This window comes from Sorghum bicolor, chromosome 2, assembly GCF_000003195.3.
Source record: "Sorghum bicolor cultivar BTx623 chromosome 2, Sorghum_bicolor_NCBIv3, whole genome shotgun sequence".
Classification (NCBI taxonomy): Eukaryota; Viridiplantae; Streptophyta; class Magnoliopsida; order Poales; family Poaceae; genus Sorghum; species Sorghum bicolor.
The window spans coordinates 59,579,876-59,603,785 of record NC_012871.2 but is presented as its reverse complement, the minus strand read 5'-3'; the positions used below and the strand labels follow the sequence as shown (position 1 = coordinate 59,603,785).

At 41.2% G+C, this 23,910-nt stretch overlaps 2 protein-coding genes across 3 annotated transcripts; both read left to right on the top strand.

Moving 5' to 3' along the window:
* LOC8060260 (phospholipase D alpha 1) lies at positions 1,665-5,004 on the top strand. Its single transcript, XM_002462347.2, has 4 exons — positions 1,665-1,821; positions 2,343-3,349; positions 3,458-4,338; positions 4,427-5,004. Exons 1-4 carry the CDS (start codon positions 1,687-1,689, stop codon positions 4,885-4,887), a joined length of 2,484 nt encoding a protein of 827 aa, XP_002462392.1. The 5' UTR covers positions 1,665-1,686; the 3' UTR covers positions 4,888-5,004.
* Positions 9,219-23,231, top strand: LOC8060259 (kinesin-like protein KIN-7I). 2 transcript variants are annotated; one of them, XM_021452462.1, is made up of 31 exons: positions 9,219-9,509; positions 9,620-9,709; positions 10,769-10,887; positions 11,247-11,360; positions 11,450-11,531; positions 11,606-11,673; positions 11,742-11,816; positions 12,387-12,532; positions 12,615-12,717; positions 13,137-13,217; positions 13,307-13,375; positions 13,456-13,515; positions 13,595-13,756; positions 13,988-14,044; positions 14,433-14,654; positions 14,967-15,140; positions 15,220-15,324; positions 16,805-16,885; positions 17,039-17,188; positions 17,704-17,817; positions 17,901-17,987; positions 18,091-18,294; positions 18,394-18,552; positions 19,130-19,336; positions 19,433-19,522; positions 19,589-19,726; positions 19,971-20,074; positions 20,848-20,917; positions 21,382-21,501; positions 21,584-21,655; positions 22,553-23,231. In XM_021452462.1, the coding sequence occupies exons 1-31, from the start codon at positions 9,383-9,385 to the stop codon at positions 22,784-22,786; spliced, it is 3,684 nt and encodes a 1,227-aa protein (XP_021308137.1). In that variant the 5' UTR covers positions 9,219-9,382; the 3' UTR covers positions 22,787-23,231. The 2 variants fall into 2 exon arrangements, with proteins under 2 accessions (XP_021308137.1, XP_021308138.1); XM_021452463.1 differs by lacking the exons at positions 9,219-9,509; positions 9,620-9,709; positions 10,769-10,887 and having other exon boundaries at positions 11,454-11,531.

The window sequence follows — 23,910 nt, the reverse complement described above, 5'->3', positions numbered from 1 at the left end:
TGATGGCGGCCACGTGTCATGTGATCTCCGTGAGTAGCTCTAGCAGCAGGCATGTCCATCGCTCTTCGTCGACCTCTTCCTCCCCCGAAGTCGCTAGATCCACACCTAACAGCAGCGCCAAGCGAGGAGTAAACGGCGCCTAATGGTCACAATGTGATCTCTAAACGGCGCCTAATAGGGACGAAACCCGACGAGATCACACGTGAGATGTCTGGGTTTTATCTATCCGATATCGCCACTTGCTCGAAACTTTCTAATTTTTTATCATAGCCTCTATATGCAATAGCAAGACACCTCGTCAAGTTTCGTGATTTTTGAACTTTTTTCAGATTTTATATAATTTAAAAACACTTAAATCGCGAGCGGCTCATCAGGTTTCGTCGACAATACGACCAACATTTTGGGTGAGTTCCTGGATCCGACCTCAAAATATGCTCTTCAACATGAATACAATTTTTGGAACCGCTACATTTTGTTATTTCATGCACCTGCAGTTCAAATCAGAATTTTCGAGAGAAATTCGAGTAAATAAAAAAACTAACAAAATATAGCAAAATATATCTAAAAAGATCCAAATTTGAACATGTAGTTTAAAATGATGTATTCAAGCTTCAAAAAACTAAGATAAAAAATAAAATAAATAAAAAAATAGTTTACCAAGTGTCAAAATAAACACTCGGCAAATAAATTGTTTGTCGAGTGCTGTCTATCTAACACTCGGCAAAAATACTCTTTGCCGAGTGTTTCCTCACGACACTCGGCAAACCACTAATTCTTTGCCATGTGCTGACGGTGGACACTCGGCAAACGATAACGGAGGAGACGCATGTGCCGGCGTTAGCAATTTCTTTGCCGAAGTATTATTTTTACGAGTTCTATTATTTGCCGAGTGTCCGACACTCGGCAAAGATCCATTTTTACGAGTGTTTTTTTTTCACGAGTGCTGAACACTCGGCAAAGAGGTTCTTTGCCGAGTGTCTGCTTTACCAAATGTCAAGATAGCGCAACACTCGGCAAAGACATGTTTGCCGAGTGCCTGAAATCCTGCACTCGGCAAAGATTCTGGCACTCAGCAAACTAGCTTTCTCCCGTAGTGGTACCTTGAAGCCTCTGTCAGACCATCACCATTCAAGTGAGATTACTGAGAACCGTTCCATGGTTTAGTTTAGTTTTTTTTTAAGAAACTGGAGGAGCTACGAGCTCCTACAAATTTTATTAAAAACAGGATACAAAGAAACACAATTACAGGAGCTCCATGGTTTAGGTTAGTTGAGTTCAGATTCAAATTCCCAATTCAAACCAAACTAAATGCTTAATCATTTCTCTTAGTTTCATGGGTGGTTTCAACATTTAAGCTTGTGCTTTTGTGCGGGCACCCGTTGCTTACGAATTTAGGGAAGACGTCCCCTTTCTCGCACGCTGGAGTGCCTTTTCTAGCATGCTGCATGGCCTTGTGTTTCGCTGATGACTAGCAAAACTCCATGGAATCTATCGATCTTGTGGGAAATTTGGCGTTGGCTTTGCTGGAAAAGCATAAACAAATGGTACTGATGGTAGAAAGGGACTACATCGGGCGCCAATATACGTGGCGTCTATCTTCCCTTTGATGCTTTGCCAAGTCGGCTATAAAAGCTCAGCCACGCGCGTGAAGAGAAGGCGGCAACGGGGCCGAGCACGCCAGGCATCATGGGCTCTCAGCTAGAGGGAGACGCCACCGCCGCCATCGCCGCCGATGAGGTCGTCTACCTCCACGGCGTCCTGGAAGCGACAGTGTTCGAGGCCGAGCACCTCCACAACGCCATCCACGGCCGGATCATGGAGGTAAATTAGCAAAGCGCCCCGTGCCCTCTCCGTTCGTTTGTTTCTGTTCCGCGATGAATAGCTGCAGCGTGGCTTCTCTCCGCAGTGAGCTGTGCTTTGCTTTGCGGCCATGGCTTGCTTGCGAGCTAATGGATTGGCCATCAAGGATGCTCTCCCTTTTCGCAGCAGTTCGTGGTCACCTACTGCCACTGACTGTTGGATTATCCGTTAGACTGACGAAACGTGAAACGCATTTTGCACCGTCGCTTGAATTAATTAACAAATCCTCATGACAGACACTGCAATGACTGGTCTGAATAGTGAATATACATGCGGAGTATTGCTTACTTTGCAGATGTGGTTAAAAAAACGAAAGAACAAAAAAAAATTGAATGAATCTTTTTATAGTAGTACATAATCCAATGACATATCGAAAAGAAACAACAGACTTTTGAGACAAAACAGAGCAAACTGGAAACCTTGTGTTGTGAAGATCTTGTGCACAGTGACTAATGGCGGCACGTGCTCTGTTTGACGGACAGGCCACGGAGAAGATGCAGGAGTCCCTAGGCGTGCACTGCCTCCAGCACAGCCGGCTCTACGTCGACGTCGACGTCGGCGCGGCGCGGGTGGCGCGCACCCGGGAGGTGGAGTTCCACCCCACCCGCCCGGCCTGGAACCAGTCGTTCCGCCTGCACTGCGCCTACCCCGCCGCGGCGGTCACCTTCACGGTCAAGAACCAGCACCTCATCGGCGCGGGCGTCCTCGGCGCCGGGTCCGTGCCCGCCGCGCGCGTCGCCTCCGGACAGCCGCTGGAGTGCTGGCTCGACCTCCGCGGCGGCGAGCACGCCCACGAGACGCACACGCCGAGCCTCCGCGTCCGCCTGCACTTCTTTGACGTGGAGCGTGACCCGTCCTGGGGCGCCGGCGTCCGCCTCCCCGAATTCGCGGGCGTCAAGCCGGCGTTTTTCCCGGAGCGGACCAACTGCAGCGTCACGCTGTACCAGAACGCGCACCTGTCCGACGCGTTCGACCCGGGGGTCCGCCTCGACGGCGGGCTGGCGTACCGGCCGGCGCGGCTGTGGGAGGACCTGTTCGCCGCCATCCGCGACGCGCGGCGGTTCGTGTACGTCGCCGGGTGGTCGGTGAACACGGAGATCACGCTGGTGCGCGACGCGGGCCGTCGCGCGGCGGTCCCCGAAGGCGCCGAGGGCGTCACGCTGGGCGAGCTGCTGAAGCGGAAGGCCGACGAAGGGGTGGCCGTGCTGGTGATGCCGTGGCAGGACAACACGTCCGTGTCGTTCCTCGGCAACGCCGGCCTGATGAAGACGCACGACGAGGAGACCCGTAGGTTCTTCGAGGGCACCAACGTGAGGTGCTTCCTCTGCCCGCGCAACGCCGACGCGTCGCTGACCATGGTGCAGCACGTCGAGACCAGCGCCGAGTTCACGCACCACCAGAAGACCGTCACGCTCGACGCAGCCACGCCGGGCACCGACGAACGCCACGTCGTCAGCTTCATCGGCGGCATAGACCTCTGCGACGGCAGGTACGTACCGACAGAAACACACTGTTGCAGTTGCTCTAGCTGCAGCTGCAGCTGCTACGTACAGCAGGGCCCAAAGCTGAGCTAACCATGCGAGGTGTGTTCGAGCAGGTACGACGACGAGAACCACACGCTGTTCAGGGACCTCGACACGACGTACCTCCACGACTTCATGCAGAACAACTACAAGCACTCCTCCCTGCGGCGCGGCGGCCCGCGGGAGCCGTGGCACGACGTGCACTGCAGACTGGAAGGTCCCGCGGCGTGGGACGTGCTCGCCAACTTCGAGCAGCGGTGGAGGAAGCAGGCGCCGGAGGACATGCGCGGCTGCCTGCTCGACCTGAGCCCGGCGACGTTCCCCGACCCCGTCAGCAACGACCCGTGGAACGTGCAGGTGTTCCGGTCCATCGACGACGCGTCGGTCGTGGGGTTCCCCTCCGACCCGGCCGAGGCCGCCGCCATGGGGCTGGCGAGCGGCAAGGACGTCACGGTGGACCGCAGCATACAGATCGGCTACGTGGAGGCCGTCCGGCGCGCGCGGCGGTTCATCTACATCGAGAACCAGTACTTCCTCGGCGGGTGCGCGTCGTGGGCGGAGGACAGGGACGCCGGGTGCCTGAACCTGGTGCCCGTCGAGATCGCGCTCAAGGTCGCCGCCAAGATCCGGCGCGGCGAGCGGTTCGCAGTGTACGTCGTGACGCCGATGTGGCCCGAGGGCGTGCCGGCGGGTGAGGCCGTGCAGGCCATCCTGCTCTGGAACAGGCGCACCGTGGAAATGATGTACGGTGTCGTCGCCAAGGCCATCGACGACGCCGGGTTGCGCGGCCAGGCGCACCCCTGCGACTACCTCAACTTCTTCTGCCTCGGCAACCGGGAGGCGCCGCTCCCCGGCGAGTACTCCCCGCCGGAGACGCCGGAGGAGGACACGGACTACTGGCGCGCGCAGGTGAACCGCCGCGGCCCCATCTACGTGCACGCCAAGCTCATGATCGGTACGCGCTCTCTGCAACGTCTCCTGCGTTGTCATGTCACCTCGGACCTCGCAGCCTCATCTCACTGTCTCGTTGGTGACGCACGCAGTCGACGACGAGTATGTCATGGTCGGCTCGGCGAACCTGAACGAGCGGTCGCTGGCCGGCAACCGGGACAGCGAGATCGCGCAGGGGAGCTACCAACCGGCGCACCTGAACGGGCCGTGCCGGCGGGCGCGAGGGCAGGTGCACGGGTTCAGGATGTCGCTGTGGCACGAGCATTTCATCATGGGCCGCCATGCCAGTGAGGACGCTGACGACGGAGACTTGTTCCTGGAGCCAGAGAGCTTGGAGTGCGTACGCGCCGTGCGGCGAGCGGCGGAGAGGCTGTGGGATGCGTACACGCAGGACAGAGTGGAGGACCTGCCGGGGCACCTGCTCCCGTTCCCGATCACCGTGTCGGAGGTCGGCGAGGTGGATGACCTGCCGGCCGACGGGTGCTTCCCGGACACGAGGGCGCCGGTGAGGGGGAGGAAAGCGGTGAAGCTGCCGGACATCCTGACAACCTGATATGCTTGTTTAATTTACTTACTTGTACGGTTATGTCAGTTGTAAGGGACCGTCTTGTTCGTTTATCTGATAAATTATGGTAGAAAAATATTATTTACTAATTTGTTATAAAAGAAATATACCATTGAATGACTGACAAATTCAGCCGATAAATTTAAGCGAACAAGCTACCATATACTAATTATATCTCTACAACTAAAAATTATGAAAAGAACCCGTCTACCACATCCCATGGTGAAGCCACAACTCCCATCCCTTTTACTGTGCCACCATAGGCTATCCCATCAACCCAGGCCCCACTCACCTATATATACAAAATTATTTTAGCGAATTAAAAAAAATCATAACTCTTAAACTGAAGATATAAATTAAATTCAGATTGCACCATTAAATTTCTTATAACAAATACTTCAAAACAAGATCACACATGAATATATTTAGATAAAATTGTTTAATGAATATTTATCTTATAAAGATAAAATATTTTCTTTTATTAAGTAGAGACAATATTCTAGGTTCAACAGACAATGTTCTGTCTTTGTAAAAAAATGTTATCGATTTAGAAGAATAGTATTTTGATTTTAGTTTTATGAAACTGATATTACAATATACATAAAAATACATAAATACATGGCATAGATAAAAATAATAATAAAATCTAGAGTAAAAGTATAAGAAAAAAACACAAAATGGAGAAAAATTTCAAATAATGTCAAAAGGTTACTTTTCAAATATCGTAAATATATTTATATAATATTAACATCACTAAATATATCATAGAATATCATTAAATATATTATAGATTACATGTATACTAAGTGAACACTATAAAAAACATCATAAATCATCACATGTATACTACGTAAACATGACATAACACAACATAGAACACTACATATATACTACATAAATATCACATATATATAAAAAATAAAAATAAAAAATAAAATCACTAAAAAGAAAAATATAAAAACAAACATGATTAACAAATAATAAAAAGTGCATAGAGCAAATAAAATAAATAAATAATTTAAATAAGGATGAAAGAAGATTAAAAGAAAGTAAAATATAAAATAAGAATGAAGAAACATAAAAAACCTGAAAAGAAAAAAGAAAAACAAATAGAAGCAAGGAAGAACAATAAAAATAAAACCAAAAGAAAAAGAAAATAAAAGGTAAAATTAAAACAAGAAAAGAATAAGGAAAGGACATAAAATAAAATAAAATTGAAAAACAAAAACTGAAAAACAAATGAAAAAGGAAGAATATAAATAGAAAAAATAAAATAACAATGAAGAAACATAAGAGTATGTGGATTTTAAAACCCGTAACAACGTACGGGCATTAACCTAGTGCCATTAGAATTAAGAAAAGAGAGGATGAAATAGTTTATTAAATATAAGAAATTATGTCTACGCGAACAAATGTTTATATGCAGGGTGAAATAGAATTTTTATGATTTGACAAGTATAGAATTTGGTATGTTTGGTTCCCAGCGGTAAAGTTTACCGCCCATTATATCGAATATTTAGACACGTGCATGAAGTACTAAATATAAATTATTTATAAAACTAAAAATATGGCTGAAGAGTAATTTGTGAGACGAATTTTTTCAAACCTAATTAGTTCATAATTAAATACTAATTATCAAATAAAATAAAAATGCTTCAGTACCTATTAAACTTTAATAACCCCAACCAAACACCTCCTTATATCTCATGGTTTTGGGTTAGAAACGCCTTGAGACTATGCAGGAAAATTTTAGTGGGAGTTGAGCGTCTCCAAGGATTTTGTATTTGGACTTTGCATTGTTGTAATTTACCAAAAATCACAAAAAGAGGTATCCAATAGTTTTGCATTTGGAGTTTGCATTTTGGGTAACTTGGCAAATGAGAGAGCAAACTTGGCATATATGCCAAGCCGCGCACGGCTTGAAAAAAAGCCGATCTCTCCTAATGGTGGCTGGCAATTCGCGCGGGAAGACGATCGCGAGCGCGCGTGAAGAAAAAAATCGTGGTCGGGTCCACTTTGGCTAATTGCCCACTCAATTATGCAAAATTCTTGGAGATGACCTATTTTTAGACTTTGCATTTTATTTTGGGAGTTTGCAAACAACAACAACAACAACAATATGCCAACTCAATTACGCAAAACCCTTGAAGATGCGTTCTGTTTGCTACAGTATGCTTTGAAGTTTTTTTTCTCTCCCCCAACTGCTTTACCGATGGAGCTGAAATTGTTTCAGTAAAACATTTAATTGAATACTAACTCATGATAGATAATAAAAACTAAAATATCCATAATATCTTTATTTTTTATCTTCTCCTATTTATTCTTTTTTTCTTCTCTATTCCTTTTATCCGCCCACCATGGGCTTCCTTCGCCCCCACACCTACAGATGAAAACGGTACAGATATTTTTCGACCGTATTCGAGACCGAATTCGTTTAGAGAGGTTCAGATCTGTCCGTATTCGAGTTCGAATGTTTAACATCCGATACCGTATCCGTATCCGAATACTTAAATCATATATTTATGATGTCGACATCCAGTTATATCTTATCCGACATGATTGACATTATCCGTATTCGAATCCGAATCCGACCAGAAATATGAAAACAAATATGATATCGGTGATATCCGTCCGTATCCGATCCGTTTTCATCCCACACAACACCACAACATCAGGGAGGTAACTGTTTTTTTTCATCTATGGGTCTCTTTCGGCTCTAGAGGCCAGGGCCTAAAAAATTTTCTAATTTTTTTTATTCTCCGCCACATCAAATCTCATGCATGAAGTATTAAATATAAATAAATTATTACACAATTTATCTATAATTTGTGAGATAAATATTGTGAACCTAGTTAGTCTATGATTGGACATATTTATCAAATATAAACGAAAGTGCTATAGTATTTATTTTTTAAAAAAATTTGGAGCTAAACAAGGTTGGGGAATTGAAGGGAGAGTGGAATGGAGCGCTAGTGAAGAATCCCATTTGGCAAAAAAATGTGCCAAATAACTCTTGACGATGTTGGAGAAGATGTGTCAAATAAGGTCTTAACGAGGTGGCACATTTAAAAAATGATGGTGTGACACAACAATTACGAGGAGGGAGAGAAAATTAGCTTTTATCATGGCGTCTCGTTCGTTTGAGCTTATCAGCCGAATCTATCAGTCATTCAGCGGTGTTTTTCTCTCACAACAAATCGGCTAATAGTACAAAGCGACCTATTCGCTTGAGCTTATTTATTTGGTGAATCTACCAGCTATTCAGTAGTGTTTTTCTTTTATAACAAATCATCGAATGATACGCCATGAATTTTCAACTAAGTAAACAGACCGACACATCGCACAACATTTTCCAATGCATTGAAAATTGAGTGGAACTCTAGAGTGTTTTTTTTTCATTCCCCGTATGTTAGAAACCGAGGCATTGTTTAGAAGTGAATTTTTTTTTATTTTAACACTGTAGCACTTTCGTTTTTATTTGACAAACATTACCAATCATAGAGTAACTAGGCTTAAAAGATTCGTTTCGTGATTTACAGACAAACTATGTAATTAGTTTTTGTTTTTATCTACATTTACTACTTCATGCATTTGCCGCAAGATTCGATGTGACAGAAAATTTTGAAAAGTTTTTGATTTTTAGTGTGAACTAAACAAGGGGCCGAGTGAAACTCTACTTGAAGCATTTCATATAATAAAATCATGTAATATTTGAATATATAAGCCTATAAACCGTAAAATAAAATTGTTGTTTTGTTTTATGTCACTCATACCTCACTATTTTTTTTGAAAAATAATGTAATAAAACCTAGAACCTAGAACGCGGGTGGCATTTTGGGCATTTGGCACTCGCGAGTGCGACACATCCCTTGTTTACTTCCAAAATTTTTTGCGAATAGTAGCACTTTTGTTTGTATTTGACAAATATTGTTCAATTATGGATTAACTAGGCTCAAAAGATTCGTCTCATCAATTTCAACCAAACTGTGCAATTAGTTTTTATTTTTATCTATATTTAATACTCCATGCATATATCTAAAGATTCGGACCCTCTTTGGTTTCCCTTGCTAAATTTTAGCTAGCTAAATTTTAGTCACTTTAGTAGCTAAAGTACCAAATACATTGACTAAAAGGTGCTAAAATAGTTTAATCTCATTAGTCATCCAAGAAAAGCTAAAATAATTTTAGCTAGCTAAAGTAGTTTAGTAAGGGAAACCAAATAAGCCCTCGATGTGACAGACAATCTAAAAAAATTTACAAAATTTTTAAAACTAAACAAGGCCCCAAGCGCGTGCGGGTGCGGGTGTGAGCCAGCCATTCGTTCGGCGGCCCGAAATCGGACGGCTTCGGGACGCAAAGCAAACACGCCCATCAGCGGGAAAACCAAAAATCGAAACCCCACCTCACCGGAGTACCGGACACCGGCCAAACCCCACCTCTGCCCCCCTCCTCCCCGGAGCTCCAGGACCTGCGGCGACCGTCTATGGAGCGGATCCACGTAGCGGTGCGCTCGCGGCCGCTCCCCCCGGAGGACGTGCGGAGCAGCCCATGGAGGATCTCGGGCAACGCCATCGCTCACTCCGCGCAGTCCTCCACCCGCTTCGAGTTCGGTAAGAAGCCTCCGGCATCCGCCCTTTCGCTCCCCATTATAGCTTCGCCTTCGGGTCGCTTGGGATTGCGGGGTCCCCTGACTTGTTGCGCTCGCCCCTCGTTCTCGCAGACAGGATATTCGGCGAGGAGTGCCGCACTGCCGAGGTCTACGAGACCCGCACCAAGCAAATCGTCGACTCCGTGGTGCGAGGGTTCAATGGTAATCACGGTTCTTCTTTCACTCTGGTTGTTGGTACCATTTCCTTGGGCAAACAAGTTGGGTCCGTTTGCATTTCAAAGGTATACTGTGTGTCTGTGTCAGGCTATTTGGTTTACTTGTGTCAGCACCCGCTTGCTATATTCTTAATGGGCATTTTATCGCGGACTATGTGTGCGGATAATCAGTGGAGAGGCAACACGCCCCTGGAATTAAGTGCTTCGGCACTGTAATGAGCACGTTGATGCACTGTTATGTGCTGATGATGGTTGATGAGAGGACGTAGCTCAGATGAAGTACGTGCTTATTTTGTAGGATATGGTACTTCCAGCACTGTAATCAGTGGTTGTCAGCATGCCCCAAACCAGCAACACCCCTGGGATTAAGTGTTCAATGATCAGTTTGATGAGGACCCTTCCCTTGCCTTTATTTAACACGGAGCCGACAAGTTATCACCAATCAAACTGAGGCAGCAATAGCGGGAGGAGACCACTTGTTTCGAACCCTTATAAGTTATAAGTAGAACAAAGACCAATCTTGCCAATTTGCCATTGATATGATGCCTCTACCAGTTTGCACCTGTGTTCCATAACCTACTTGCACTAGGTAGGACGCAATCCACATATTCTCCACGATTTCGTCAAGAGCAGACCATTATTTCAAGTTTGAATTACATTGTCATGTTGGATTTTAATTTATAATAGTATTATGACTACATTTTCATGAACCTAGATTTTTTCTAATGGAAGAACTGAGGTTGGTTCTAGTCTAGTAGGATTGTAGCTGTCACTAGTCATTATATCTAGGAGCCATGGGAAAGGCTCTGGTTTTCACTCACTCTAGCATTCTTTGTTCAGCAAGTCCAAGGCTCTTTTTTTATGCTCTGACTGTATGTTCTTATTAATCCCTTTATTTCTTTCCTTTTTTGTGTGTGATTGTATCTGGTTTAATTAGTTGGTTTCTTAGTTCTTCGCACAAATGAGTTTTCTCAATCATTCAGGCAATTTGATTTCGCTGAGTGTATATGCATTGGAATGAATTAATCTCGTTCATATTTGACAGGCACTGTTTTTGCATATGGTCAAACTAACAGTGGGAAGACTTTCACAATGAGAGGATCGGCTAATGAGCCTGGAATAATACCGCTTGCAGTTCATGACTTATTCCAGCGTATTCAAGAGGTTAATTACATGAATCTCAATGTTCAATATCATTCTTTATTATGCTTACTTTGGCATACACTATGGGATTCAAGCAAGAGATATGTTAACTGCTGCATGCTGATACAGTGTTCATTTAGTTCCTTCTTAATCTGTTTATTGTATGATCTACTATGGAAAATATTTTGAATGTACTGTTCCTTTTTGGTATTAGGATTCGCTTAATGTGTTTTACAAAGGTTGTGTAGCATAGTCCTGGGCTCCTGGCCACCTATTCTTTATTCATCTTACGTTCTGCATTATTATATTGAACCTTGGCTAGGGTTTTTACTAACATGCTGTGTATTCTATTTGACTCACTTGTTTTAGCTATTGTGCAGCATATGGACAGAGAATTTCTCGTGAGGATGTCCTATATGGAAATTTACAATGAAGATATTAATGACCTTCTTGTGCCAGAACATCGAAAATTACAGATTCATGAGAGCATTGAGGTAAACAACCCATCTTTTCATGTGATATTGATAACTAACCATCTTTAAATAGTATTCTTATTGTTACATGCTGGTACTTTTGATTGAAGAAAGGGATCTTTGTTGCTGGTTTAAAAGAAGAAATTGTTACATGCGCGGAACAGGTCATGGATTTCATGTCTTTTGGAGAATGTAAGCCTTCTTGAATGTTTGCTGGCTCAGTTACTGTATAGTTTATTCTTAATAAACTGCTAGCACAACTGCAGCCCACCGGCATATCGGGGAGACAAACATGAATCTTTACAGCAGTCGTTCTCACACTATATTTCGCATGGTAAGCTTATATTCTGTACCATTTTCCACTGGATCACATTTCTGATTATTTTGCTGCTAAATGTTCAGGTAATCGAGAGCAGAGAAAAAAGTGACGACAATGAAGCTGAAGACTCTTGTGATGCTGTACGAGTATCTGTTTTGGTATGTGCAATTCTCCCCTCTTAATTGCTGCTCTCTCCCGCAGATAATAATTTGTTTTTTTATTGGAAATTGGAATACATGCAGTTTATCCTTAAAATTTTGGTTGTCCATACTGTTATGGATATTTGAGATTGAGTTACAGTATTTGTAGATATGTGTTGAATAATGCTCATTAGTTCCTATGTTCATATTTATTTGATGTCTTATGCTTGTTCACAGTTAACTTAAGAAAAGCATAAAATATTTGTGAGTGAGCTGAGCACAAACCTAAAAGTTTGTCTCTCTAGTTTCTGCCTTGTATCAGTGAACAGGGAGATGGATGTCTTGTAAAATGTTCCAAAAACCCAGACTATTCTGGAAAATGAACCACATCTATCCTGGATTTGGTACAACATCAACTGAAACGAACATTTCTGTAAACCCTGAAATTTCAACTTCAAATTTGCCTTTTAGGGACCATTGTCCAAAATGTCGCTTATTTGTGAGTGAGCCGAGTACTTATCCAACTATTGATATATAAGATTCAGATTTTCATTTTTCTTCTACTTATGTTAATAATGTACATTTCAGAACCTTGTTGACTTAGCTGGCTCAGAACGCGCTGCAAAGACTGGTGCAGAGGGTGTGAGGCTTAAGGAGGGTTCTCATATTAACAAAAGTCTCATGACTCTTGGTACGGTCATAAAAAAACTTAGTGAAGGCATTGAGGGTCAAGGGTAAGTTATTAACTTTTTGACTGGCGACCCTACCTGTTCTGATATTTTTCATTACTACTTTAGTAATGAATTTCATTTGCAGGGGACATGTGCCATACCGAGATAGTAAACTGACAAGGATATTACAGCCTGCTCTGGGTGGAAATTCTAACACAGCTATCATCTGCAATATAACACTTGCACAGGTATTCCATATTTGTTTATCTGCTGTGTTTGGACTATTGGATGCTGAAGTAGAATTGTATCACTTGTCCCATTTCTGCAAAGTTATATACTGAATTATAAAGTACTGAAGCTTCTTTATCATATATTTGTAGTATGCTTTGCTTATTGATGATGTTTGTTGTGGAAATTAAATTAAAAGGTGTCACTATCTTTTCTTTTGTACACTTTTCATGTCCAGGTAATAACCCAAAGTAGTTATTTTGAATTTCTGTCTTTTAAATCAATTGTTTCATTGCTTTGTAAAGTCATGTACCATACAGAAGCAAAAAATCAGTCACTCAATGTGCCATTAGGCACAACAAAGAGCAAAAATTATAGTCTTAGAACTAATACTTTGTTATTTGTTTTTTGATAAACTATTTATTTTATATTTTTGTAGGTCCACGCTGATGAGACAAAAAGCAGTTTGCAATTTGCGAGTAGAGCATTACGTGTAACAAATTATGCATGCGTTAATGAGGTATTAACATGTTTCTGTTGCCCACTAGATTACTGTTTCTATTCATCTTGCTATAATTGCATAAATCTTTACACTATATATGTTTACAGATTTTGACAGATGCTGCATTATTAAAACGCCAAAGGAAAGAAATAGAAGAGCTTCGAGCAAAACTTAGAGTATGTATTAAAAAAATGTTTCTTATTAGCAATAATCCGTACTGCTTTAGAATTGAAACTTACATTCCTTCTGTCCTTAGAAATCTCAAAGTGATCATTGGGAGGAAGAAATTCTGAATCTGCGGAACACACTACTGCAGGTTGCTTTGTCAAGTGTTTCTATTTCTATCCAGACATTCATGACTATGTACATCATGTAATCTGGTAATTATTTTTTAGAGTGAATTGGAAAAGGAAAGAATAGCTTTAGAGTTGGAGGAGGAAAAGAAAGCTAAAGAGCAGCGTGACAGATGCTTGATTCAACAGGCAAAGAAAATTGAAAATCTTAGTTCACTGGTTTTAAATTCAGACAGAGATGACAGGAGTGCTGCTTTTAGTAAGGTTAGTATGTAACAGTCGTACAAGGCATATGAACTATGTGGTTGCTCATTGGTTCTTTCTTCTAGTTTTTCTCCATAGGTACTTTCTTTTCTGCTGATATCTTGAAGTACTGTTTAGACTTTGAACTTTACAGAAATGGCCATAAGATGTGTGCTTTTAAACAGAGGGCTAACAATGTTTGTACTCTTTTAGTCTACTAATAGCTTTTTTCTTCTTTTCTTCCTTGAATAGAACAAAAGAAGGGTAACATGGTGTTCTGGACCAAATGCAAAGCAATTTGGTGTTGAGGTATCATTTTAAATTTGTAAGAATGCTTTTCAATACGTTCAACTTGGCATTCTAAAAGTATACCAGCGCATCATTTGTTTTTGGATGGCTGCGGAACATTTTTGGTGCATTGATTCCTTATCATAATTTAAATGTTAGTCAGAAAAGTTTCACCCAAAATATTTGTCTAGAAGTTTTGCCTCCTGTGAGCGCTTTTGCTTTTCATCCTTTCTCTTAGGGTGGGTGTGTAGTGGTGTCATTTTGCAGGGTGTTTATATGGTTTGCTGCATACATGCCAAAATATTCATATTCTGTTTACTTTCGTATTCATATCTTCTGTCAAATTGTGAGAGTATTGAAATTTACACATAAGATGTGTGTTCTGAGTATTTCTATCTATAATACCCAGGATTTAGGAACTGTCCAGGAAGGCTCTACAAGCAGCACAATTAGAAATAGACGGGATATGGGAATGCCACCACTTTTTGAAGAGTTAATGAAAGAAAGTAATGATGAGCCTTGTGCTAATGCTTACTCATCTGGTGACATGTCCAAAGACAGTGAAGATGTCTCTCTTCCTGACTCGCATGCTTTGCTGCATGTTACCAACCGAAGAAAGCCAAATGCAGTGGTGAGATTTTCTTACTTCCATTGTTCTTACGGCGTAAAGGCGAGGCACGGCGATGGGGGGCGCCTGGACGCCTAGGCGCCCGCCTTGCTCGCCTAGGCACCCGCCTTGCCCGCCTAGGCACCCATTCTGCAAGGCGATGGGGGGGCGCCTGGACGCCTAGGTGACGCCTTGAGAACTATGGTTACTTCTTAATGTTAAGTTGTTGGCCTTCTATAAATACAAGATAATCCAAGTTTTTTCTTCTCTCTCTCTCAAGAATATTTTGCAACTTTTTAGCTACAGATCTGACTGCTGAGTATGTGCTTTTGCCAGAAAAAATCAGATCAAGAGCAATTCTTGGGGAGAGCTGGTGAACTATTAATACCCCAGGACCCCTGTGATGGGAATGATGCTCTACATCACAAAAACACTGTTCCTTGTGTAGTTAGTAGCTTATCTGCTCGAGAATCTGAAGCCATTCTTGTCATCAAACAACTTCAAGATCAGGTACTAATTTTCCCCCTAGTATCATCCTATTCTGGAATGGAAAAACAAACTGTTATCTAATTGAATATATCCCAAGCAGATCAAGCTGTTGGAGGCAGAGAAGAGTTCTATCCAGACTAATTTGGATGCTGTTCTTGAGCTGGCAACTCAACAGAAGGTTTCATTTAATGAGGAGTATGAAGAGGTGAGTTATGTTAAACAGAAAGTCTCCAACTTGGTGACTGATGTGTACTGCAAACTAGTTCCATTATCATTTAGAAGCCATTTATATTTTATAAGAACCAATTTTGTCTATTCCATGGTATTATGATGTTTCATTTTGCTGGAGAAGATTAAAATCAAGAGTTAACCTTTTAGAAGGCCGTGATTTATTTACTTCTGCTATCTCTTCAACGCTTCTTACACAATTACCATGAGTTGTCCTCGTCTTCACCCATCCTGTGCAAAAGGTTGAATATCTGAAGCAAAGGAATCAAATGGCTGTTTTGATTCACAATTTGTTAGTCGAGTGACTAAGTACAATTTACGTAGCTTAGATTATCATACAACTCATAATTTGTGAGTTCTAAAATGCAAAGTTAACATTCTCTCTTTTTTTCCTAATCCAACAGAAGTACAAAACAGGGTTTTAGGTAATTAGGCTGTAGTTATCGAATCTGGTTTTCCTTATGCCCAGGATCCAACTAACCCCTAAGATTATTAGTTTGGCATCTTAGTCGCCATCTCCCAACGGCCCTAAGATTGTTAGTTTGGTATCTTAGTCGTCATCATCCGGATCCAGCAGATTAAACATGGATACATGACACTATAATCTATGATCAATCTTATCTAAACTCCGTATACTTTTCTGAGTTGCATTTACCTTTGCATTTTCCATTCCAATATAGTAGAGAACTAGAGATATAAAAGGGCATGCCTAGTGCTGAAAGCTCCCACACATGGTGGCTTGAAGGGATTTTCTATACAGCCTTGCACTTGCGGCTTGCTTAATTCTGGAAGGAGGTTGGTTTGAACCTAGGACCTCCAAAGACACAAGTGGAGAAACTCTACACTGTGCTAGGCCCACCCTTAGCTAAGAATGTCTCAAGTACGTTGCCATCACCTTTCTTGTTATCTAAAACTAGCAAATGTTCCCGTGCATTGCACATAATACTTATTTGAATCGGACTTTGTGTCATCGTTGGACACGAGTTGTTCTAACTCGTATGAGCACGGGTCATGAATCTAGGTCACATACAGGATATGGAGGGCGAGTTATAAACTTATAATGTTTTGCCCTAGGATACATATGGGAACTCGATATCTGACATTCTGACCTTAATTGCTTGCTTCATTTTATTGATCTACCTTGCATTAGCATTATATATTATCAACAAGCTATGCCCCATACAACACATTGATTTAACATGTCATTTTTATTAATGTTGTATTTGTTCGCATTCCACATTCAACTCCTAATGAGGTGTTGCTCTTGTGTGTGTCCCTTGCGCTATATATATGCTCTCTGGGTTGTGCTCAATACAACATTGAACTCAAGATGTCATGCTAAAAAAATCCTTTAGAAAATTCTACCTTCATTATTTTTCCAAGATTGCAAATTTGTTCTTCACCTTGAAGCTGTTGTTACATTCCATATGTTGTTTTCTTATTTGCCGCTTCTGCAGATTGCTCTGGCTGCAGAAGAGCAAACAAAAGTCGCTAATGAGAACCTGTCCACACTATCTGCTACTGTCAAATCCAAACAGGTACCCTGTTACCCTTCTCCAGTTACATTGTATTCCCTCTTTTCTTTTTTTAAAAAAGAAAGAAATCATAGCTAGCATTTAGTTTGTTTCCGTCTTGCTGCAACCATTTCATGTTATAGGGTACACATAAAACTTTTTTTTGGCAACTTCCAGGAACTAGCCTATGAATTCCTCAGTAATTTATTGATGGAGACTCAAGGAATAAATGTGGAGTTGGATCAGTGGAGAAACTCAGTTGACAGTGCTCTTTCTTTTATTGATGAACTCTGTCAGAATCTCTGCATTATGGCACAAGGAATTCGTGTATGCTTTCTCATTTTGCATGCATCTCCAGATTGGACTTTGAATAATCATGCCGTTTAGTTAAGTTGGCTGTTTTATTCGATATTCAGAATTGATTGTCAGCAATCATTTTATTTTAATCCATTATAAATATTAGCTCAGAGATTCACTAGACATGCTTTAACTGTGGAAATGCTCAATCTGGTTTCCCCTAGTTTTCACCTGGACACTAGTATCCTACTACTGCGAAGAAATATAGTGTGAATTGCTACCATGATCCTTGAGGGTTGTGAACCAAGTGCATTGCTATGTTATATTTATAAGCTTGGAAAAATAGTACGTGCAGTCTGGTGAAAATGTCTCATCAATGGAACACTCTGTCATGCTAATTATTGATCATGTAAAACTATAGATTACAAGATTTGCATATGCTTAGTGTAGTACTGCTACTGCATTTATTTAACTGTCTGAACGTAGTTTCCAATTTCCCATCTTAATGCACATATATAATTGATGTGTAATTTGGGTTTCCATAGGAAGTAAAGCACTCTGCTCATGAAGATAGTGCACGGTCTGGTTCTGTGATCAGGGACTATGAGAAACTGTCAACCTGTTTGATGGACAAAGTTTGCAAACTTGAATTGGAGAAGGTATTTTCAAATTCTTTTTTTCCTAAAGTGCTTAAGTTCTAAGAAGTTCGTTTGTTTCCAATGTTACTCTGGTTTGAGCGCAGAAACTATTGGAGGAACAGTCTCAAGATCAACGAAATGAGATTTATAAGCTGAAGGCCAATCTGGAAAGCTGTGAGAAGGCCATAGATGTTCGTCACTGGCTAAGTTCTTTTCAGTGATTTAATTCTTAGTTTCTGTCACCTGATATAAAACTTCATTACCCGTGCACTAAAATATTGTACTTATACTCAGGACTGTACTCTTCAACATGAAATGGAGAAGGATGCCATTCTCTTAGAGCACCTAAATCTCCAGAAGGAAGTATCAATCTTGTCATCATCTTCTTTGATGAAAGAAAAGGAATCTATCCGAAAGGAACTTGATAGAACTAAAACAAAGTTAAGAGAGACCGAGAACAAACTTAAGAATTCCATTCAGGAGAAAATAAAACTTCAGGTTACCAACAGGCAACATGCCATTGTTATTATATAAATTTTATTGCCACTTAAAAGCCAGCTGTTTCTGATGTATAATTGATACATGTTCTTTTAACAGAGTGAGAAAGCAGAGGCACACAAAGAAATTAAGAAATTGCAAAGCCAGAGAACTTTGCTTGAACGTGATTTACGGAAACGCGATTCAGCTAGTGTTGACAAAAGGCATGAGCTGAATTCCATGCCACAGGAACTTTCTGGAGCTTTTGAGCACATGCAGGTATGTGTTATTCTTTGCAAATCCCACATTTTTCTAGGAACTACTGGGCTGTTTGCAGCAGTTTGGTGTACATATTGGTGTCTTTGTCTGGCATCGCTATTGTTAAGGATAGTCAAGGGTATTAGTGTAAGCTCCCTGTGTCTAGGGTTTCCTTCCTATGTCTCCTATGTACTCTATATATTGCCCCTCTTTTGGGCCTCAATCGTATCAATCCAGTTCAGTCTCCCTTTATTTGTAACATGGGAGATTACACTAATACCCTTGACTACCCTTAGCAGCTATCAGTTACAGGTCCATTTTCATATATCACTATAGATGTTTAAGACTTGTAATTTTTCCTTTGAGATCATCTCTGTTGGACAACCTAGCAATAGTTTGGCTCGTAGAGCCTCTAGTTGATTGGACGCCGACCTGGGGTCGAACCCAGGCACTCACATTTTGTGTGGATAATTCCCCAAGGGTTTGGTACCCCCTCTCCCTTTCTCTGCCTTAAAGAGAGGGGGAGCACAGAATCCATAAAGAGATAGACCTTTATGACCAAGAATCTCATTTCACTTTTTTTTATTTTAATATTCAGGAGGACTACCAAAATCTTGAGATGCATGCTTTTGATATGGATGTGGAAATTTCTTCTTTACAAGAAGCTCTAGTCACTTCAATTGCTGAAAAGGACGAAGCATTGTCTAAAGTAGAGCTTATGACATCTGAACTAGAAGATCTTGCGAATAAATTGAACTCAACGGAATCAGAAAGAAACTCCTTTAGCAATGAGATTGCACTCTTGGTATAAATAACATGTCTTTGCAAATATATTTGATCTTATTGGTTCTTGTGCATCCATTTTTTTCTACCCATTTTTTTCAATCTTTTTGTAATGCAGACCAAAAAGTTAGATGCATCCGAATCTACCCTTAAAAGTTTGGAGACTTCTCTCAATTCTGTATCAAGGGAAAAGGAAGTTTTGGGAATGGTAAGACTGTACTTTTATCCATTTATATGTTATGTGAAATAATTTCATTTTCTAAAATGAATGCAGCAATTTACTGATGCCCTTTTGGACATGGAATCTGAAAGATCAATTTGGACAGCAAAGGAGAAAGAATACCTAGAAGCTAATCATAGATTGAACATCTGCCTTGATGAGAACCACAAACTTTCAGAAGATTTGATAAAGGTACTTTTGATAGGGTTGCATGTTTTAGTTCCCCTAATGTATGCATATACCATGTTGATTTGCCTATCTTGGCATTGCCCGGAAGCTTTCCATACAGGCCTTCCATGTTATTTTTAACTAATAATAGCATTGCCAATATGGTCTACGGAGGGGCTTTGTGTTTAATATATGTATTCTATACTATTTTGCCACTGATAATCCAAAGAACTTATGTATTAAGTGATATATTGTAATACACTACTAGGTGAGGCAAGAGCTAGGGTGTTGTAGAGAACAGTGCAAAACTCTAGAGGATAAACTGGCGCTTTCCGTGGAGAGTGACATGAATGAGAAAGGAATGAAATGCAGGTCAGTCTTTTCATTGAGCCTTTTCCATCAAGGCATCTGTTTGTCTCTGCGCTTTCAGTGAGGATTAGTAACATTTTATGTATGAGCTTGTACCTAGGATGTTTCTAATGTCTTCATTTCATCATTTTTTAAAACATGAATCAAGGTTTCTGAGTTTTAGAAAGAAGCCCTGTTAATGGGAGGTGCTTAACAATCAAGGCTGTTCCAAAAGAGATAAGAAACGACTGAATTCACTCATCATTCTGGTTGCTTGGGACTTGGGAGTTGTGGAGTCATAGGAATGCTTGTGTCTTTTAGGGTGCTAGTCATTATGTTAAAAGAGTTTTAGCTGTAGTTTCTGATGAGTGTTGTGGTGTTGCTGTGTTGGGCTGGACTAAAGGTTCTGCCTCTCCTCTGTTGTTTCTATTCTCTTCTTAATGAAGTGACAAACAGTTCTCCTGCGTTGTTCGAGAAAAAAAAATGGGAGGTACTTCCAAATCAAAATATATAAGGACTTGGTTATGCTTTTCATCAAAACTGTACATTTTTTATTGACGTGTTCTGAGTTACTGGGCATTATTTTAAATGTTTCGAGGTAATTTTAGAAGTCACAAACAATCAGTGGGTTTATAAGAAACCTTAATATGTTTGCAAGTCAATCAATAATTGGTTCTGGACAAGAAGTGCATATTTAACATAATTGGTCTAGTAGAAAAGAGTTTGTTTCTTTAGATGAAAGAGTGTGTTTGCATTGCTTCACTTTTTGTTTACAATAGAAATGTCTCATGCATCAGTGGGGCTTGTAAAGAATCCAGCCAAATTGTGGAGAAAGGAAGAACAATATCTGGTGCTGCGTGTGAAAATGTAAGTTTTATATTATCTGTTTATTTTGCTCTACTTTTTTGGGGGCTTCCAAGTTTTCAAGCATTATGAGACATGGAATATATTGGGATATCTCTATATATGGTACATTAAGATTGTTTCTAACCCTGACTTGCCTTCTCTAAGATAGGCTACCCCCCCCCCCCCCCCCCCAAGCAGTGTACTATATAATCTGCATAAGAGACTCAGCAATATACAACCAACAATTCCACCAAATCTATTATACAAAACCAATTTGTTTTCCCATCTCCTGCATGTCATTGTACTAAGAGAGATTCAATAATAAACACTGAGGTGCTGTTGTTTTCAGTATTCCCAAATTAATGACAATTGACTCGAACGTCACTTATTGGGCTTTTCTATACTAAATGCTACAGTTATTTTTCCAAGGAGTGCAAATTTTGCTAGGTTTCTTTGTAGAATTCTATTGACTCCAGTTTGAATAGGAGCTTCACAAACAACTATTGATGATTACTGAAGAGCGCAACTGTTTACTCTCTGAGACACAGCAGCTGAGATTGTTGGTTGCTGAAGCAGAGGTTTTGAAAGAGAATTGTGACAGAAAGGCAAGTTAGCTTTATTTGTTACTAACCACAGGTTACCTCAGTGATACTAACTTGTTTTTTCTGTTGCTTTTTCTCTATGTAGTTAATACATGCCAAAGATACAATAGATGAGTTGAATTCTAGGATATCTGTCATGGAAGTCAATATGAAAAATGTAAGCACTGCTTAACTCATTGTTGTCTGCTTCTTCCTCCATTCCAAACTTAGGGAAGTTTGACTTAGTTAAAAACTAAAATGTCCTACATTTTGGAACAAAGGGAATATCAATTAAGGTTATAAGGAGTTTTGATTTCATTTAGGTTGCTTTGTGTGTTTATCCTTGCAATGCATAACAATAAATTCATAGCATGTGCAAGATTCAATGAGATCCTGTAAAAAGAGTGTCTCCATGTTTTATTGCTCTTGTCACATTTTTATAATAGCGTGCAAGTGTTTTTCTACATATCTTCAAATATTATCTTCATTAGCCGAACATAAAGTTCTGAACACGAAGATATTAATTTTGGATCAACATTTGAATTGTTTTACCGATATCTTTTTAAAATGTAGTTTTTCATTTGTATAATTTCTAAAAGAAGTTAAATCACATTTCCCAGGAATACTTCTCAAAAGTTTGCATCGCATTTAACCCAAAGGGAGTGAATGCATAGAAATAGTGAATCGCATGCACAATCAATTCCACCCAACAGCCTAAGCTGACGAGGAAGGTGGCCAATTCAAACATGGAAATAGGAGTTGGCTATAGTTAACATACTCCGTATTTAATTGTGTTTGGCCCAGAACTGCTAAATATTGTATCGAGTTGCATGCACGAGCAGTTCAACCCAGAAGCCTAAGGTCCGATGGGGATAGTAGCCAATTCATTTTATATTTCAACAAGAAAGACACGCAACTGTGGATTCCTATCTATTAATAGGATGACATAGTTCTTTTTTTAAAAAAAAACTGTGTGGTATCGCCAAACTTCAACAACAGTTTTCTGCGTGTTGTAGTTTCAGTAACTGACCAGTCTTGTGTAAGTGCAAATTTCATAGCATGCTCGTATTTACAGGATGCTGCAGCTAATAACAAAGAGAAGACAAAGCTTCGCATGGAGATTCGATGTCTGCGCCCACAACTTGACGCCCATCGTGGTCGGCTCAAAGAAGCAATGGATGAGATGAAGACCATGGATGCCAAATACCAAGAAGCATCCACCATGCTGAAGAGGGAGCTTTCTCAGAATGCTCGCGAAGTCCTGAGGTTGAGAGGGATGCTTAAAGAATTACAGAGCGCATCAAACTGAGCTTATAAATTTCTCATATCTAATTTTTCAAAAAAAAAACTCATGTCTTTTGCATAGCTGATAGCTCACGTAGCAGAAATGCAAATATGTTTGTAGGTCCATTAGTCCAATGTGCGCTTGTACGCTTCGGGCCTTCCTAGTACTGTGGTACCAGTACCACACTGGCTTTCTTTCAGGTAGGGTGCGGTTGCACGCGTCAGCTACTTCTAATTCCAAAGCGCTAGCGCTAATGTAAAGAATCCTGATGTACAGTACTTTGCTAGGAGTACAATGCTACCAGTAGAGTCATACGTATGTGGGTGCATTTTGGTTGCTGTCCAAAGTGTACCTTTTTCTTTCTATTGTCCATAGTGTAACAACTAGTACGATAACAGGAAGGTTGATTTCTGGATTCTAAGTATTCTACGCACAACGGTTAAGCTTGAGAGCCTATTCGGTTGATAAACCAAGACTGAAAGTACTATTTACTGATTTATTATAAGAGAAAAACACTGCTGAATACCTATCTAGAGGTTAAGTGTCAAGCCACCATATGAGTCGGACTTTGAGAAGAAGAAAAATCTAGAGATATGCATCTTGCACCGAGGCTCTTGGCTCATCTCGCATAGATCAGTTCTTGAGTGACTTGAGTAATCAGCAGAAATGCGGATCTTGTATTTGTTTGCCAGTGGCAAGGAAATTATTGTCCTAGCACCTAAAGGTCAGAGCAGGCGAATGGTACTCAGTATCAATCATTCTGAAGTCTGGGCATTGCTGGTCTGAAGGAGGGGTGTTAGCCAGATACCCAAAGCAAAACTACAGTTCATTCTGAAGCTGTCTTGGTATTATAGGACTAACTGGTAGTAGGATTAGAAAGCTGGTCGGAAAGGTCCATCTTGACCGACGATGATGAAAACCGCACTCTCCGTCCGTTGTGTCCCAATTGCCAGTCTTGGGAGCAGGAGCTGGAGCAGGTACCAGAAGCAGACAGAGCCTTTGGGCCTTGGGACACCGGACACGCACACGCCTGGTGACCACGCTTATCCAATCACCTCTCTGGCCAGCCTCCTCAATGATCCCATTCCCATCTGGCGAAGAGAAAGGGCAGGGTGAGAGAGAGACGAGCAGAGAGCGTGCCACGCCGG